The 17562-nt window shown below is 35.1% G+C and overlaps 2 protein-coding genes and 1 long non-coding RNA gene across 3 annotated transcripts; all 3 read left to right on the top strand.

The window, feature by feature from the left end:
- The first annotated feature begins 5354 nt into the window (after positions 1-5354).
- On the top strand, positions 5355-7489 carry LOC114308325 (protein FAR1-RELATED SEQUENCE 5-like). The gene is made up of 2 exons (XM_028253892.2): positions 5355-6596; positions 6710-7489. Exons 1-2 carry the CDS (start codon positions 5355-5357, stop codon positions 7487-7489), a joined length of 2022 nt encoding a protein of 673 aa, XP_028109693.2.
- A 406-nt stretch (positions 7490-7895) lies between these two features.
- Positions 7896-8432, top strand: LOC145804659 (uncharacterized). The gene is made up of 2 exons (XR_014346875.1): positions 7896-8036; positions 8145-8432. It is a non-coding gene; the product is annotated as an uncharacterized LOC145804659 (long non-coding RNA).
- Positions 8433-9579: 1147 nt separating this feature from the next.
- On the top strand, positions 9580-16356 carry RUS2 (root UVB sensitive protein (Protein of unknown function, DUF647)). The gene is made up of 10 exons (XM_028253926.2): positions 9580-9789; positions 9950-10084; positions 13164-13252; positions 13345-13429; positions 13725-13784; positions 13890-13983; positions 14156-14253; positions 14499-14678; positions 15371-15493; positions 15579-16356. The coding sequence occupies exons 1-10, from the start codon at positions 9664-9666 to the stop codon at positions 16002-16004; spliced, it is 1416 nt and encodes a 471-aa protein (XP_028109727.1). The 5' UTR covers positions 9580-9663; the 3' UTR covers positions 16005-16356.
- Positions 16357-17562: the final 1206 nt, after the last annotated feature.

Below are 17562 nucleotides of genomic sequence, written 5' to 3'. Positions count from 1 at the left end.
AAATTCACATTTTTCTCTTTAGGCTTCATTCTTATCTCTTTAACTCAATTACAATGCTCAATGCATGCCTAAGAGTACTTGGAAGTGAAAGAGAACAGAAAAAGAAACACAGAATGTCTTTTCAAAATTTCAGAAAACAGGGTCCTCGCTCGAGCGTGGACTTCCCCGCCCGAGCGGACCCTTGAGGCCTGCAAAAGTGCTGGATGCATCAAAATTACGCTCGATCGCGAACTCTGGCGCTCGAGCGGAAGGCCTCTTTACATGGCTCCCCGCTCGACCGGAAACCATGCCTGCAGAAAAATACTGGAAACACGAATTTCACGCTCAAGCGGCGGTTTCTCCGCTCGAGCGGACATCAAAATTCTAAAAAATCCAGAACATGTTCTTGAGCTTCAATTTGATGTTCAAAGGTCCCAAATGCATGATTTTGGCTCAAACTTCACATATACATATTCTAACATGATATAAACACTAAGTTATAACACAATGAAGCTCAATGTCACAATTTAATTACATGCATGCCTCAAATTAACCCAAACTCATCAACAACACATCAAATTCAAACATGCAAAGCTCACACCTCCATGATCTATACTTGCATGTGAGAGATATTCATTATTCTCAATTTACTTGGTGAAGAGATGATCAAATACATAGATTTCAAACAAGATTCATCATGGATTACACAATTTATGCTTAAACATGGAAATTTATAGCAATTTCCTACATGCATGCCTCTAGTGACTTCAGTTACAACAAAATCAACTCAATTTTCTCATAATCAGTTTAATCCATGTTCTTGACTATTATTCAAACTTGAATTCACAATTTACAACATTAAACTCATGAATTCACTTACCTAGGAGCTTAATTCTTTCAATCTATGGCAAAATCTTGAGTTTAATCCTCCAATTCTCCAAACCTTGAGCTAAGATTACACAATTCTCTCTCCCTCTCTCTCTATAGCCGGCCCTCTCTCTATTTTTGAGTTCAAATCAGCCAAATGAAGTTATAAGGAGAGAATAGAGTGTGTAGTGCCTTATTACAACAAACCCCACTAATTTCAAATTAATAATAATAAATAATTAGGCACCAATTCATCAATGAAATCAATTAATTCTGATTTGAATCAATTTCCAATTAAATTTCACCGTAGGCTCTAAAAATTACGCTAATCGCAATGGCGCAATCAATTTCGGGTTCTGTGGCCGATAAGGCCTTCAATTAATTTCCAAAGCAGATAATCGAATAGATATTCCTACGGTGAATAGATAGAAATTCAAAACCACATATTTTCACATAATGGCACACAGAATCATATTAAACACATAATCATACTCCTATTAAGGACCGATTAACATATTACGGAATTGGGATATCACAGTTGTGGCAGAAGGAGGAGACTTGCTCTTCTTCGGGACGTCGGGCAAGACGAATTTGTAGGTCGGGATATAGTTTAGAAGCAGAGGAGCCTTGCGTTGATTGATAGGCAAGTTACGTAGTTTCTTAAAATCCTTGCTGGGATATAAGTTTTTGCGGAAATCCTTTGGAGGCTGAGGAAGAACTGTAGAATAAAACATACAGACATCAGAATATTTAGAGGAACAAAGTATTAAAGACTTGAGAAGCAAGTAAAAACACTTGGCTCTTACTATCTCCCTCTCCGAACAGTGTACGGCTAAGAGAGTAGAGGTGAAGGTCGTCATCTGGAAGGAACTCCCAGTTGCCCGAGACGATGAAATAATCATCTCCAGCGCCCTGTTGGAATCAGAGAGGTCGGCGATGAGTTTGTGTTCCGTAGACCTCAGCTTAAGGTAGTAAATGTAGCCTTTTTCTGACTTAAGGTCACACATGGTGTACCAGTACTGGATGTCGGCTAGAGTTACCCTAGCATTTTCTCGGCTAGCTAAGGCTATAATACCATTGATGACTCTGTAAGAGTTAATGGCTAATTGCATTGGGTTGAGTTTATAATAGTGAAGGACTTCTCGGAAGAGAATATCGAGAGGAAGCCTAAGTCTACACTCTATAAAGGCTACGACTGGAAAATGCATAGAGTCGTCCTTAGGCATAATGGAGTCCTCCTCTCCAGCCAACCTAAGGTGAACATCGGCAGGGATGGCGAACTCCTGCCTGAAATATTCTAGCTTAAGTGGGGTGTCTACCTTCCACCTCCTCATACCCATAACATCAGCTTAAGGGGAAAGTGTTGGATTGTAAAAGGAAGTGGTTTGTTAGGGTTTACAGGACCTCCGCAAAACCTAAACGAATGCTGGGGCCAGGGTTTTTGAAGATCTAAAGGGAGGTTTGGTTTCAATTTTTTCTAAAGTTTGTAAGTCCTAGAACAAGTCCCAAACCTAAGGCTACGGAAACAAGGATTGAGGGCAAGAATCTGAAAAAAGACACAGAAAACATAAACAAGAACATGATTCAGACTCAAGAAGACGAGCAAGAATTCAAAGAGCACTGAGTAAAATTTGTGCAAGTGAGCAAGGCCAAGAACAGTGGCAAAATGAACACTATGTGTGTGTGTGTATGCCAGCAACAGATTGTGCAAGAGTAGAATCGAGAAACAGGTGACAAATGGTGGAAATCAACACATAAGTAACAAATTAAGAGCATGAATAAAAACACCTTGACAGTGTACAAGCACAGCAGTTTGAAGTAAAACAAGAAATTGAAATAAGAAGAACAGTGGCTTACCGAGGAAAGTAAGGTCGGTGTGAAGAACGTCGGTGTCAGATGGTGGCAATGAGCAAAGAAATGCAGCAAAAGCCTCACGGGAGAGGGAGAGTGAACGTAATTGTAGAAAGCTTCGCGAAATCAGTAATGGAGGATTTGGGGGAGAAAGTTGGAGAGAAAAAGTTTAAACGAAAACGAAGATGCAAAAGTGAAAAGACGAAGAGAGAGATGATTTTGATCAAACGCGCAGAATAGCGGCAAAATGGCAGTTAGTGTGCCTAGGACGACGTGCTTGTCAGACGGTGCATGCAAGTGCGATGCTACTTAATGGCGCGTGTCAGGTGCGGTTCAATAGGGAAGAGACGCGTGGCAAAAACGGTTGAAATACTGTGCGTGACAACTCATACGCGTGTTGAAACTCTTGGAGTTCTTGATTTAATGGAGCAGGACCTCGGCTAGGGGGATGATCTCAGTTGAGAAACTTGAACAAACTTGGTTATTGGTTTTGAAGCACTGGTGAAAACAGAATAAGTCTTGGTCGTATTGAGCCGACGAATGATGACCTCGGTAATGAAGGACAAAACGAGCTTAGCCAATGTGCTAAATGAAAAAAATGATATAGGTTCTATCACCTCAGGATGCTGAGGTAATAGAACCTAGGGGGCAGCTGTGGGGACATAATTTTTGAATGACAACACGTGGCCGATGTGGCACCGAAGTGCCAATCGAGGTGCCATGTGTCCTGGTCATGACGCCGAGGTGATCTCAGCTAGACCAAGGTTATCTGCAAAGATACCGGAATCCAGGATAAACGGATAAGGGACAAGAATCCTAGAATGAGAGATGACTTCAGTTTGGATAAAGATAAAACTCTTAGAGAGTTTATCCCAATCTAACTGGGAGTTCAGGATTAACATTGAGCCAGAATTCATTGAAGCTAGGCTTCTATTGGGATTAGGTCAGTGGTGGCTATAAAAGAGAGGCACCCTCATGGGTCTAAGGTACGCTTTTTGCATTCTGAATAATGAGTTTAGCACTTTTGCTATCTTTGAGAGATAACTGACTTAATCGTCGGAGTGTCCTCGGATGGACGAACCACTGTAGGAATCTTTTCTTTCTGTGACAGGTTGTTCGGGCTTAATCTATTCTGCCGATGCTCTCCAATTGAGTACCTGTTTGGCAGTGTGGTGGGAAATTGACACACACAAATAATATTTTCATTTAGCGTTTTATGATTTTTTTTTTTTTGAAGAAATTACATTTATAGCATTTTGGTAACAAATAGAATTTTTATTTTAACATTTTATGAAAAAATGAAGAACTAAAATTTGTGAAGATCGTCAAATTATAGTAGTGTGGCCAAATTTGGATTTGGTGTTATCATGCCAACATCAATAGATGTCCTAACCTTGTTTGTTTGACCGGAATCAAAGATCCTCAAATTTTTGGATTGGGGGTCCTTGCTGTAGAGTATCCACAGCCGTGACTGTTGTGACGTAAAACGCCACCGTTTTAATGTTTTTTTTTTTTAATTAATCTGAGGGTTTATTAATTCTTCTCTCCCTATAATAAACAAAACAATGAACCTAGGGCCGCCGCCGTCTAATCCGTAAGCAAAGGTTCTCCATTGACATGGATTGAAAGGTTAGTTTTTATTTATTTATTTTTTATTTTCTATTGACATGGATTGAAAAGTTAGTTTTTATTTTTTATTTTTTTATTTTCTAAAAGTTAGTTTTTATTTTTTATTTTTTTATTTTCTAACATTTTTGTCTTCTCTCAAACAGATTGAACAGTGTTCTTTATTTTTACTTCACCGTTCTTCTGCTGGATTTACAGACCATTATTGTTCAACAAACTGGTATGTATATCTATATATATTATATGTATATATGTTTTGTATTTTGTTTTGTACAGTATGTTAGTGGGTTGAACAAGTATAATAGTTTGGTTTGTTTTTTGTGAATGGATTGAGAAACACAAATGTATATTATAAGAAAAAAATTTTTATTATGTAATTTGTTTTGTACATATTATGTATTTTTGTATAAATATTATATAATTTTTTAAGGAGTTACGATAATTTGTAATTCATAATTATTTTTTTTTATAGCAATGTTATGTATTTTTGTGAAAATATTACACATTTTTATAACAATGTTATTTCTTTTTGTAATAATGTTATGCATTTTGTGGTCTAAAAAAAGTTTCAATAAAAAAATCTATAATCTTACTATAAAATGCGAATTTAATTTTTTAATCATAAATTGTTATAACTCAATAAATGATGACATAACATTTGTAACAAAAATACAAAACATATATCAAAAATTTATATAATAAGAGGGCATATGATTCACATCTTTAAGCGTGTCTGCCAAAAGATTCTCTATATTATATAATATACTAATTCTAATATAATTTTGCAATTGTATATTATAATCTACTCAGATACAATAAATTTCCAATGTTACTGTACAAATTACACATCTTTTTTTTTTTTCCCTCTCCCCTATCCTTCTAATTAATTTACATTATTAATTGATTTATTAGATTTCATTGAATTGTTTAATTACTCAGCATTTAAAATTAATTAATAACTTTTTTGCTCAGATTCTTGTTTCGTTTAATATATATATATATATATTTTCCCCATATTTGTTAGTGTTGAAATGGAGGATAGTATAATGGATGATGGTGGACTTGAGGGATGCATCGAAGAAATGGGAGAGTTGGCCAAGGATAAATCACCATATCTTGGTATGGAGTTTCTATCAGAAGAAGCTGCATATGAGTTTTATAATGAATACGGAAGAATTGTGGGGTTTAGTATTAGAAAAGATTATTGTAACAAAAGTCAGAAAGATGGTGTTATGACTAGTAGAAAGTTTGTTTGTTGTAAGGAGGGAGAGAGGAAAAAAGATAAACGGTACACAATGATAAAAAATCCTCGAAGTGAGACAAGAACAAATTGTAAAGCATTTATGCATATGTCTTTTAAGCGGGACTTGTCGAAGTGGATTGTGTCGAAGTTTGATAGCAACCACAACCACCCTTTGCATCTTCCTCAATGTACTCATTTGATGCCATCTCAGAGAAAGGTATGTGATGCTCAGGGTATAAATATTGACATAGCTGATGAGAGTGGAATATCTCTTAAGGCTTCACATGATCTTATTAGTGCTATAGCAGGAGGGAAGAAATTTGTAGGGTTCACGCGAGAGGATCAGAAAACATACTTACGTGCAAAAAGACAGCGAAACTTGCAGTATGGTGAAGCGGGGAGTTTGTTAAGATATTTCCAGCAGCAAGTGGCAGAAAATCCATATTTTTACTATGCCATTCAGTTGGATGTAGATGAGATGATTACTAATATTTTTTGGGCTGATCATCAGATGATAACAGATTATGGGCTTTTCGGTGATGCGGTGTCATTTGACACAACTTTTCGAACAAATAAGGAGTACCGTCCACTTGCTTTATTTTGTGGCTTTAACCACTTTAGAATGACAGTGATTTTTGGTGCAGCATTATTATATGATGAAACTGCAGAGTCATTTGAATGGTTATTTGAAACATTTTTGGATGCGATGTTAGGAAAAAAACCTGTTAGTTTTTTCACAGATCAAGATCAAGCAATGGCTAAAGCAATTTCACAAATCATGCCTGAGGTTTTTCATGGGTTGTGCACTTTTCACCTAATGCAAAATGCTTTGAAGCATTTAGGTTACTTGTTCAAGAGTGGTTCAAAATTTAGTAGCGATTTAAAAGCTTGCATTTATGACTACGAGAATGAGGATGAATTAATTGAAGCTTGGAATTCTTTGATTGATAAATACAACTTGCAAGAGAATGAGTGGATGAAAAGAACTTGGAGAAAAAGAGAGCAGTGGGCGCATGTGTATATGAAGTGGGTATTTACTGGAGGAATGGAAGCACACAACTTAGTGAAAGTCTAAATGGAACATTAAGGGGATATTTGAAGGGTGATCATAACATTGTTCAATTCTTTACTCACTTCAATCAGATTGTTGTAGATAAGCGGTATGAGGAAATTTCCGCAATATATGATTCTAGAAAAAAGTTGCCAAGAATGAAATTGAAAAAGTCTCCCATTTTAATCCAAGTTACGAGTTTGTACACCCCTCCTATCTTTGATTTATTTCATTGTGAGTTGGATACGTCCCTTTGTTGTCAAGTGAAGCAATTCCATGAGTTAGAAGGAGAAGTTAAGTGCGTGATTGGCTTGCATGGTAATGGTAAAGAGTATATTGTGGAGGGTAGGGTGGAAGTTATTGGGCTAAGAGGAGAAAAAAGTTGTCAAGAAATACATTGTACATGTAAGAAATTTGAGAACTTTGAAATTTTATGTAGTCATGCAATCAAAGCACTTGATCGAATGAATGTTATGAAAATTCCCGAAAGGTATATATTAGGCCGATGGAGATTGGATGCAAAAGATTGTGAAGTTGAAGAGAAAAATGTTGTAGTGGATGAGGATGATCCGAAGTTGTTAATATTAGCACGTTATAGAGATCTTTGTCCAAGAATGGTGAAACTAGCAACTCAAGCATCTATGCACAAACCTGCCTATCAATTGGTTGATGAAGGAATTAAGGAATTGTGTGTAAAAGTAAATAATATGATGAAGGGAGTTGGAAGTTTTGGTACCAATGAATTAGATGTGGACGACCCCAACATTACACAAGTTAAGGGCATAAAGAAGAAAGATGTTGGACACAAAGGGATGGGTAGATTAAAACCTTGGCATGAGATGATGAATAAGAAGACAAAAGTTATTTCATAACCTACCCGCCTTAGTAAGGTATTACCTACGTACTTTTGAAATTTCAAATGACATGCATTTATTTTTATAAATTATGTAAAGTATTGATAACTTTTTGAATTTCTTTAGACTATTGGTCAATCAAGCAACACTACAAATGTTCAAAATTCATCCTCAAGCCAACAACAGGTTAGCTATTGTTTTATGTTATTTATTTATTATTATTATTATTTTTTTTTATAAATTGTGTAATGTATTGATAAATTTAACAACTTATGTAGATTATTGGTCAATCAAGTAATATCACAAATGTTCAAAATTCATCTTTAAGTCAACCACAGGTTAGCTCTTGTTTTATGTTATTTTGTTTATTTTTTAGACTACATTGTATTAGTGCATTTACTTTTCATGGTGTTTTATGGAGTAGGATGGTGGGAGTTTCTATTGGCCACAATTGATAACTTATGGGTATAATCTTCTCACACATGATACTAATTCATACTCACCAAGGTATCTACAATCACAACCTTTGTCTTTCCAAGCATCACATAGTCCACAAAGTTCTCAAGTAAGTAATATATATATATATATATATATATATATGTTTGTAATGTAATTTAGTCCATAAAATTTATTCTAATGAATTTTCTTTCTTTTCTTTTCTTTTTTTTTATAGGGAATATCACTTAATCCAGTGGGGCGCAATCCAATGGAGACCGAATTTAGAAATGAGAGTTCTTTTGATTTTTCTATTTATTCCCAACCGCCTCTAAAAAATTGACATGGGGATCCACTTTGTAGTTTTTGTTTTGAGGATTCAAATTGAAGGTTTTTAGAATTTTGTTTGGATAATTTAGAACGGTTGAGACAGATTTTGGGATATTTGGTAGGAGATTTTGAAGTTTAAATGTCTCAGAATTTTGTTTTATTTTTTTTTATATAGATGTTGGATGTGAATTGAATATATTTTGGCCTTAAGTTGGTTTTTTTTTTTTTGAAGTTACATTTTTTTTGCTTATGGTTTGATAAATTGATTTGTTCAAATACAATTTTTTTCCCTTTTAATTTCACTTTTGATGCATTTAAGTCAGTTTTGAAAAAAATCAAAACATGTATAGTTTGTTTGATTTTAATTTTAAAATTAATCTTTTTAAAAAAATATAATTTGGTTTCATAAATTGATTTGTTCCATGAATTATTTTTATTTTATTATATTTTCTATTTATAAAATAAATATTTTTTTAACACAAACTCACCCTTTCAACTTTACAGGACTGCGGGACCCAGAAGATGGCTCCGTCCCTGTTGGGTTTATTGTTTTGTTTTGTTATAGTGAAAGAATTAATGAAGAATTAATAAACCCTCAAATTAATTAAAAAAAATATATATATATATATATATTAAAACGGTGACGTTTTACGTCACAGCAGTCACGGCCGTGGATTCTCCATGGCAAGGACCCCTCCTCCCAAATTTTTATCTAGGCAAATCATATAATCTGGTTAAAATTAGTGTCTCATTATAAGAATTATTCTCAATTTTTTATTTCCATTCTTATGCTTTTTTAAAAAGTGCTATCATTTTTACTCACAAATAAAAGATTGGTTCCGATCAAAAAAATAAAAAAATAAAAATTGGTTAGAATAATTTTTCACAAAAGAATAGTTTAGTCATTTGTTCTTAGGGATAAATTAGTTTCTGAGAAGTTATTTTCCTATGAGATAAAAATGTCTAAAAAAAATTATTTTGAAATACAAAAATGGAACCAGAGAAGAGATAATTTCTTTGGTTTTGAATTTTTAAAAATAATTTTTGAAATTTTAAAGTGGTATTTTTTATTTTTGGTAATTTTTAAAATTTACTTAATCTAGATATATTTAATAAGTAGAATATTTGTTTTTAATAAATTCAAAAAAAACGAAAATATATTAAATTTTTTTTTTTTTTGTATTTAGTGAAAATTTTAAATAATTTCCATAAATTTTGTACTTTTTAAATGTATCTAAATCAAATGAATCTAAAAAATAAAAATCAAAAATCAAAAAAATATTTTTGAAAATTCCAAAATCAAGTAAATTACACTTTTCGTAGTAATTTTATTGCAGGTTAATTTTATTGAAAATTCGAAAATCAAAACAAAAAGTAGTTGTACCAGTCCTCCCTGGACGACACCGTTTAGGTGGTGTACAACATATATGCCGTCTCGTAATTTGCTCCTTCGGAATCAAAATCCTAACTCTGGCGGCGGTAGTTTGGGTGGAACTGACTGCTCTTCTTATCTTCGCCGGCGCATTTCTTCTCTTCCCGCCATGAACTTGCTGGTACTCTCTCTCTCTCTCTCTCATCGTAATTTCAAAGAAGCCTTCAATGAAGCTCATTTATTCAAGTCTTCAATGAAGAGTTGTATTTTGGTGGTGTTGGGGCTTGTGTGTTTGTTTGGTTGAATAATTTGGGCTTTTTTTTTTTTTTATTATTATTTAGGGTAAGATAACGATGCAGAAGAAAGAGGCAGATGAACCACCGCCGCCGCCGCCTGAAAGAGGCCCAGTATTCTGGTTCGAAACCTCTGATTCCGTGTCTCGCCGCTACCAGTTCCAACCCCATGGTCAACTCTCTGTAAGTCTTTTAATTAGATGGTTCTTTGGACTCATTTCATTTACTTAAAATTGAACTCTAAATTATGTTGCATTCCTAGAATGTTCCATGTTTGTCTGGTTTGTTATGTCAACATTGCTCTCAAGTCAGGAATAGTTAAAATTAGTAGGAGTGTTGTTATGTAAGCTTTTTAACTTTAGGATTTTGTCATAATTGGTGCTTCAGTTTGTAAGATGGGCTTGTGTGGTTGTTTGGTTGTATAATTTGTGTTGTACTTGGGGTTTTGACTTTTTAAAAAACACATTCTATATGAAGCCCTAATTCAAAAAATGACTCTTGCCAACTGTTCTATATCATATTCACAATCTTCAATTTCTTCTCTAGGTGTAACTCTGATCAATTTATTTATTTATTTATTTTTGAGAGAGCAAACGACATCATTGGTTTAGTGATTATGCCTCTTCATCTTCAACTTCTTCTCTAAGAGTAACTCAGATTAAATTTTAATTTTTATTTGGAGAGAGCAAGCAACATTATTGGTTCAGTGACTAAAACTCAGCCTATTAATCTTGAGATCGTGGGTTCAAACTTAAGGATAGTTTTTTTTTTTAATCCAATCTACCCTTCCTGGACCCCTCAAATACCACATATGGGTTATTGGGCATGCCAGTTTGATGTAGCACATTTGATATCTTTGTATTCAAGAATTTCCGCAAGCACAAATTTCACTTTTTTATAGGCCCAAAAATTCTTTCACAAAATAATCCATCTCTTTCCGGTTTATTGGTTTTGTAATGAAAAAGTATATGGTCTTTCACCTTTCCCACAATCTCTCCATTAGATATTATTTTATTGGCATCCAATTGGGACTGAACTGTGTTTTTTTTTTCCTAATTACTTTTTATTTTAAGAAACAATGTCTTCTTGCTTTATGCTTTTTGTTTGAAATATTTATTATTAGTTCGATAGATTTATACTATCGGTTGTTATTGATATACAGTCTAGGGTTTGAAGCTAGATGTTAGATCTTTCAAATATTTTGGTTTAGGATGTGTTCAGTTGGTGAGATACATAGTTAGATGGGTCCAACTCTGCCACATGGCCTTGTCATATCACCACACCATTAGCTTCTCTAACAAGATTCAAGCACCATATGTCAACCTCGTGGGGTGGTATGTGGACCAATCATGTTAAACTTCCTAAAGAGGAGTTGTGACTAGTTGGTCAAGCCTAGCTCACACAATTCCCTAGCCCTAGCCCTAGACAATTAAAGACACTCGAGCAATGCTCTGGCTCCACCGAACATCCTTCGCCCATCGTGCCTTTAAAGTGCCCGCTCAGTTTGCTTGGTGTGCCAGCAGCTCCATCAAGTGATGCGTCAATCCCCTAACGAAAGCATTCCATTTGCATTACTTTGGTTAGGAGTAGGGCCTAGGCGCCTCTCTCGGGACCACCTGAGGACTTGGGATTTGGATAATAGAGTTCAATGGTTTGTCTGGGCACCTCACCAACCCCTTTCTCAGTGTAGGGCTTGTGACCAGTCTTAGAGAGAGGGGCTTTGACTAAGACGTGATAACCCACGAAGGCCGAATTGTACCAAAATATTGAGCTCGTCAGACACTCCCATAAGGGATGTATCATACATAGCCATTATCAACATATGACATGTTTCTGAGACCTATGCTTAAGGTGCATGGTTGATTGAAGATACCTTCAATTTGTCTTGGGAAAACGGGTTGAGGCACATGTCTTGAGCTAAGCTGGCCCGCAAGTCTCACCTGCACTGTATAAGGAGGTCTCTACGCATGCAACAATCATGCCTCAACCTCCTACTTCGATTACACGCAACTCTTTGCTCCCACCCTTTCTCTCTCTTAAAGTTGTCTTGGCTTTTTCGTCATCCACCTCCGACACTCTAGCTAGCTCAGTGTTTGTCTACCATCTTTCTAGAGGGTTCCCTTTAGCCACATCATTGCCAATCGTCCACAAAATATTTGGTCACGTTTAAAAGTTTAGGATAAAAAATGACTAGAATAATATCTTTTCCTTTTTTTTAATGGTGAGTGCTTGGTTCTTTGAAAACTAAATGCGTGATCTAAAATTCACATTATGTTGTAAATGGAAAAGTCGTGCCAGTTCAATTGAAGCTTTTGGATATCGAGGACCAAAACATTCAGATAGAGATCATAGAATACCCAGGACATTGTAATTTCATACCACTTTGATGAATGAAATCCACTGAAGTTTTTTCTTACAGTTCAGTTAGATGCTAATCTCGTTGCTTTAATATTAGGGATTGGTCACTTTAATTATGATTATATTTTTATCGTCATATTCCTAGATCAGCTTGATGATTTCAAATACTGACCGTCTCAATTCCAGAGCCTTGGAATTTCATTAGTAGTTGTTACATCAAGAGAAAGAAAAAAAAAGTTTTTGAAGAAGCTATTTTCTTAAAATCCCTCTCTGGATAAGGAGCTGAATAACATTGTGCTTAATTTTCAACAATTTTACATATCATACATTTATTTACACTATATAGTACGTTTCCAAATTATGCTTCATAAAGAATCAATTATCTACTAATATTTGAAGAAGAACCATCACCACCACTAATTTGTCCCATCACCAACTCCTACATGTAATTCCAATTTAAATTGATGGATGCCCATTTCTGCATCCTCTGATGTTTCTGTTATGGTTGTCCATTGGGTATAATATTTTAAGAGGGTGATTGTGGGATCAGTTATATTGCTGGTTGTTATTATTACTGTTTTCTGAATTGCCATTCTCTCTTTCTCTCTCATGGTTGCCAATCTTATAAGTATAACGTTCTTAATGTCCAGTGGCACTATCATGAAATGCATCTTTCTATGACATGATGTGATGAATTATAGTGTCATATTATGAGTATTTGATTATAGGCCATGCTCATAGCAGGAGCATGATTTCCACCAGAAATGTTGCTATAAAGGGTTTAATTCTTGACGCATATAAGATGTAGGAATCTAATTTTATTTGCATTACAAAACTTGTTTGTTGCTGTTGAAGTTTTGCTTCCTCGAACTGATTGAACTGTGATTTTTTCTCCCTTTTTTAGGTGAAGGTGGTTGATGATTCAAGGTCAGTATTCCATAGGGTGGGGGAATCCTTCCTGAATAAATTTTTTCCTTCAGGCTATCCATATAGGTGAGCTAAGATGATTTATTCTGTTTTGGATTACAATCCTTGTGGTAGCATACCAATGTGTCGAATTTAGCTGATGTGTGTTGCTTATGCAGTGTGAATGAGGGGTATCTTAGATACACACAATTTCGGGCACTACAACACTTATCCAGTGCAGCATTATCTGTGCTATCAACTCAGGTCTTCTTTTGATTCCTGCAAAACATCTCTCATAATGAAATTCATTTCATAATATTTTGAAATTTCTAGAGAGGTTTTTCTGTATGTTCAGCAGAATGTAATATTTTTTGTTCATGGATGAGTTTCTGACATATCTTGTTCGTTTTGTGTGTTTGTGTTTATTTATCATGGTCTTAGCGAGATTCTGTAATCTTCTTTTTAGCAACAGTTAGATTTAAATTGATCCTCTCTCTCTCTCTCTCTAAATGCCACCCCCTACCAATTTGTACTTCTCAATATTCTTACTCCTCTGCAGTCACTGCTATTTGCTGCGGGCTTGAGGCCTACCCCTGCACAGGCGACTGCAGTAAGTTGGGTAAGATATTTTTAATTGGACAGTCTACAGATATCAACTCCTGAAAGCCTTTTGTCTAAGAATTCCTCTTTTATTTTATTTTTTAATTGTGTTGATGATATGCAGATTTTAAGGGATGGTATGCAGCATGTAGGAAAGCTCATATGCAGCAATTTGGGTGCAAGGATGGATTCAGAGCCCAAGCGTTGGAGAATTCTGGGTTAGTATCTTGGTTCTAGAAACATTAGTTCGTTCTTCTTAAAATTTCTGATGCTTGTTTCCTTTGGATGCTAGTTTTGTCTAGTAATTGAAGATGCATAATTTGTCTTACAGCCTGCTTCTGTCTATCAGTTCTGCAAGACCTTTTAATGAATGAGCTTTCCCAATTGCAGCTGATGTGCTCTATGACTTGGGCACTGGATTGGAAGTTCTTTCCCCCTTATGTCCGCATTTATTTCTTGAAGTGGCAGGGCTTGGAAATTTTGCAAAGGTAAGAGACACAAGTTAATGCCCTCCTACGGTACAATTTCTTTTGCTCTGTCCAAAATATATTCTCGTTTAGGTGTTTAATAACCATTTCCACTGAACGAGAAAAATCAAAAAATCTGGTGGTTACCTTTTGTTGTTTTTTTGTAATTCCTTATCCATTGAAACCTTCTGTCTTATTTTATATATTTATATTTCTATTCGTACGTCTGATCTGAACATCATTTTGGCAATGGTTTGGTTTGACAGGGAATGGCAGTTGTTGCAGCAAGAGCAACAAGGTTGCCAATATATTCCTCGTTTGCCAAAGAAGGCAATCTGAGTGATCTGTTTGCAAAAGGGGAGGCCATTTCAACTGTTTTTAATGTCATTGGAATTGGAGCAGGGATTCTGTTAGCATCTACTATTTGTTCATCAATTGAAGGAAAGGTACAATTACAAGTGCTTGTGTCATATTCATACCGTCTGGTTTGGGACTGATTGTTTTGCTTTTTTCTCTTTAATAGTAGTAAAGGTGCACGTGGCCATTTCTGAGGTTTTTCATATTTAGAAAATCATTTAAAGAAAAATGATAATGACCTAGTTTTGTGGTTACTGGTGTCTGTTTCTGGCAAAGATGAAGCTTGATAGGGCTGTATCTTGAGTGGGCCAAATCTGAGCAACCTGAGTTTGTTGGGGGCTTAATCATAATTTTTTATTCAGTGGGTTGGGCTTCGGCTAAAATTGACCTGCTCAAATTGAGTTCCCTCTGGGCCTGGACATTTTCATTGGGCAACTTGAGCCCAAGTTCTTGCACGAGGTCTCTGTTCCGATATGAGTTTTTGGGGAAAGGAGTTTTCCTTCTCGAAGAGAGTTTCTTGGTAACTATTAGGTATAGAAGGTTTTAAGATTTTGGTTTTTTTGGTGGACATAAATACAAGTAATCAAAGTTTTGAGAAGTCTGAATTATGAGAATAGAATTCCCATGAAAATAGAATGGCATGGTCCACTATTTTTCAAATGACAAATTCCTTTTTCATATTTGTATATGAAAGAGTTTGATTTGTATCTCTGAACATAGCTATCTAATAATCAATGTTACAAATTATCACAAAATTCTTATCATGAATAGTTTCTTGCAGTTGGTTGTTGGACCTCTTCTTTCTGTCATACACGTCTATAGTGTTGCTGAAGAAATGCGAGCTGCCCCTGTCAACACACTGAATCCACAGAGAGCTGCAATGATTGTGGCCGATTTTATCAAGGTTTGTATTTCAAATGCCAATCTTAAATATACTAATTTTATTTTATTATTCATTTGAGTTATTTCTCAACTGGTACTTAAACCAGACAGGAAAAATAGCAAGCCCTGCTGATCTGAGATATGGAGAAGATCTCCTATTTCCTGGGCGACTCATAGAGGATGCAGGGAATGTTAAAGTGGGAAGGGCCCTACACAGGGTGGTTAAGCCTTCAAAACTTCATGAACTTAAGGAAATGTTCCCTGATGAGAAATTTATTTTAAATCGTGGAAAGAGATGGACCGATATGGTGTTGGGGCATGATGCTACAGGTGAAGATGCATTGCGGGGGTGGCTAGTTGCTGCATATGCTGCAAACATGGAGAAGTCTGTTAACGAATCAAGTGCTAATGTATTAGAACAGGCTTATGAGAGGATGAACGGTGAGTTCTCTCCATTTCTGTCTGAACTGCAGTCGAAAGGGTGGCATACTGATCGTTTTCTTGATGGAACTGGAAGCCGCTTTGCGTGGTGATATCACACGGTTTCAGGTTTTTCCCGCTTCTCTTTGGGATAATAGAAATTCTGTAATTGATAATGTTTTAGGATCATTTTGCATTTGTGATTTTAGTACTATTATAGTGTTTAGTTAGGAAGGGTTTTGAAAGTTGAAGATGAAAGTATTGTTGGAATGAAAAGGTGTAGATGTGTGCACTGAGAAGGATCGTGCAGTGAGGGAAATTGGTGTGTGAAAATAGAAGCCCCCTTTATTTTCCATATTGATATTACTGAGGTAAAGCTTGAATGTTGAAACCCTGCATTATTTGCAGTTATCCATTTTGTTTTCGATATTGATATAACAATGAATCAAATGGTTGAACTACAAATATTGATGGGTGTCGAAAAATTGTGATTGCTGACAGCAGCCAGATAAATTTGAGGAAAACAAAATGAGAATATCAATATTACCATTACCACTAATATTCCTATGTTTGGTTGTATTCTTAAAACTAATATGCTAATGGTAATATTAGTGGTGGTTGTGATGGCAGGGCAATGGAGGTGGGGGTGGTAGTGGCGGCAGCAGTGGTGGTGGTGGTGGCAGCTTTGGCACTGGAGATGGTGATGGCTGCTAGGGTAATGGCGGCGGTAGCAATAGCAATGGTGTGGTAGTAGAGGTGATGGTGTGACTTATAGTGTGGTGGCTTATTAAGATTTTAGTTCGAAAAATATTTTCCTTTTAAAATCGAAAAATATATTTTGCCCAATTAAGTTTATTTTTCATTAACCATGGATTTTTCCATTAATTTGTTTTCTTTGTTATACCAAACTGAAAAAATTGAAGAAAACATTAGAACAAACAGAGCTTTAGTTGGTGTAAATGGTTCAAGAAAAATAGTGCTATAATAGAGAGACTGAGTCACCGACAAACTATAGGACCCCATATATATATATTTACTTTTTGGAAGTAACGTTGAATTTTAGTAAAAGCTTTATCATCTTTCAATGACTTTTATTATTTTATTTTTAATTATTTAAAACTCTGGCCTTGCATTTGAGGTGTTATGTTAGTGCGCTTCCACAAGGCTTGAATTGAACGTCATTAGTTTGACAACTTGCCAAACTAATACATTAATTAGGACTGCAAAAATTAAAGGTATGACATTTACAGGTGTTACCAACTCTCAAAATATTTCCTTACATTTCAACCAAACAAAAAAGTTTTTCTTGATCAACAAATTTAAAAAAATAAAAAAATAATTAATTGGACAAAACGTTTTTCACTTTTATCCACTCAAAGACACATGACGACCATTAGCCCATCACCATCATACATACAAACTATTAATGCATTAAATTTTTTTTTTTTTGGAGAACATAATTCATCAATTTTAAGGTTGCAACAAAGCATAAGAATTTTTTTTTTTTTTTAATTTTTAAAAAAACGTTTTATTTTACAATTTCATAAGAAAATATTTTTTTGGGGAACAAATGTGCCTTCAAATTTTGTGACATTTCAAAATTATGTATGGAAAGATTTTTATAATCCCCGTTGTTGATTTTGTATAGAACTAAGATGATAACATTATAGT

The sequence above is a fragment of the Camellia sinensis genome, chromosome 12 (genome assembly GCF_055761805.1).
Source record: "Camellia sinensis isolate YWXY chromosome 12, ASM5576180v1, whole genome shotgun sequence".
Classification (NCBI taxonomy): domain Eukaryota; kingdom Viridiplantae; phylum Streptophyta; class Magnoliopsida; order Ericales; family Theaceae; genus Camellia; species Camellia sinensis.
This window is presented reverse-complemented; position numbering and strand designations above follow the sequence as displayed.

Coding starts and splice junctions, on each gene's coding strand:
- LOC114308325 (XM_028253892.2), top strand. CDS start 5,355: ATGGAGGATAGTATAATGGATGATGGTGGACTTGAGGGATGCATCGAA. Junction 6,597..6,709: donor CGCATGTGTATATGAAGTGG/GTATTTACTGGA, acceptor CACTTCAATCAG/ATTGTTGTAGATAAGCGGTA.
- RUS2 (XM_028253926.2), top strand. CDS start 9,664: ATGCCGTCTCGTAATTTGCTCCTTCGGAATCAAAATCCTAACTCTGGC. Junction 13,253..13,344: donor CCTTCAGGCTATCCATATAG/GTGAGCTAAGAT, acceptor TTGCTTATGCAG/TGTGAATGAGGGGTATCTTA. Junction 14,679..15,370: donor GTTCATCAATTGAAGGAAAG/GTACAATTACAA, acceptor AGTTTCTTGCAG/TTGGTTGTTGGACCTCTTCT.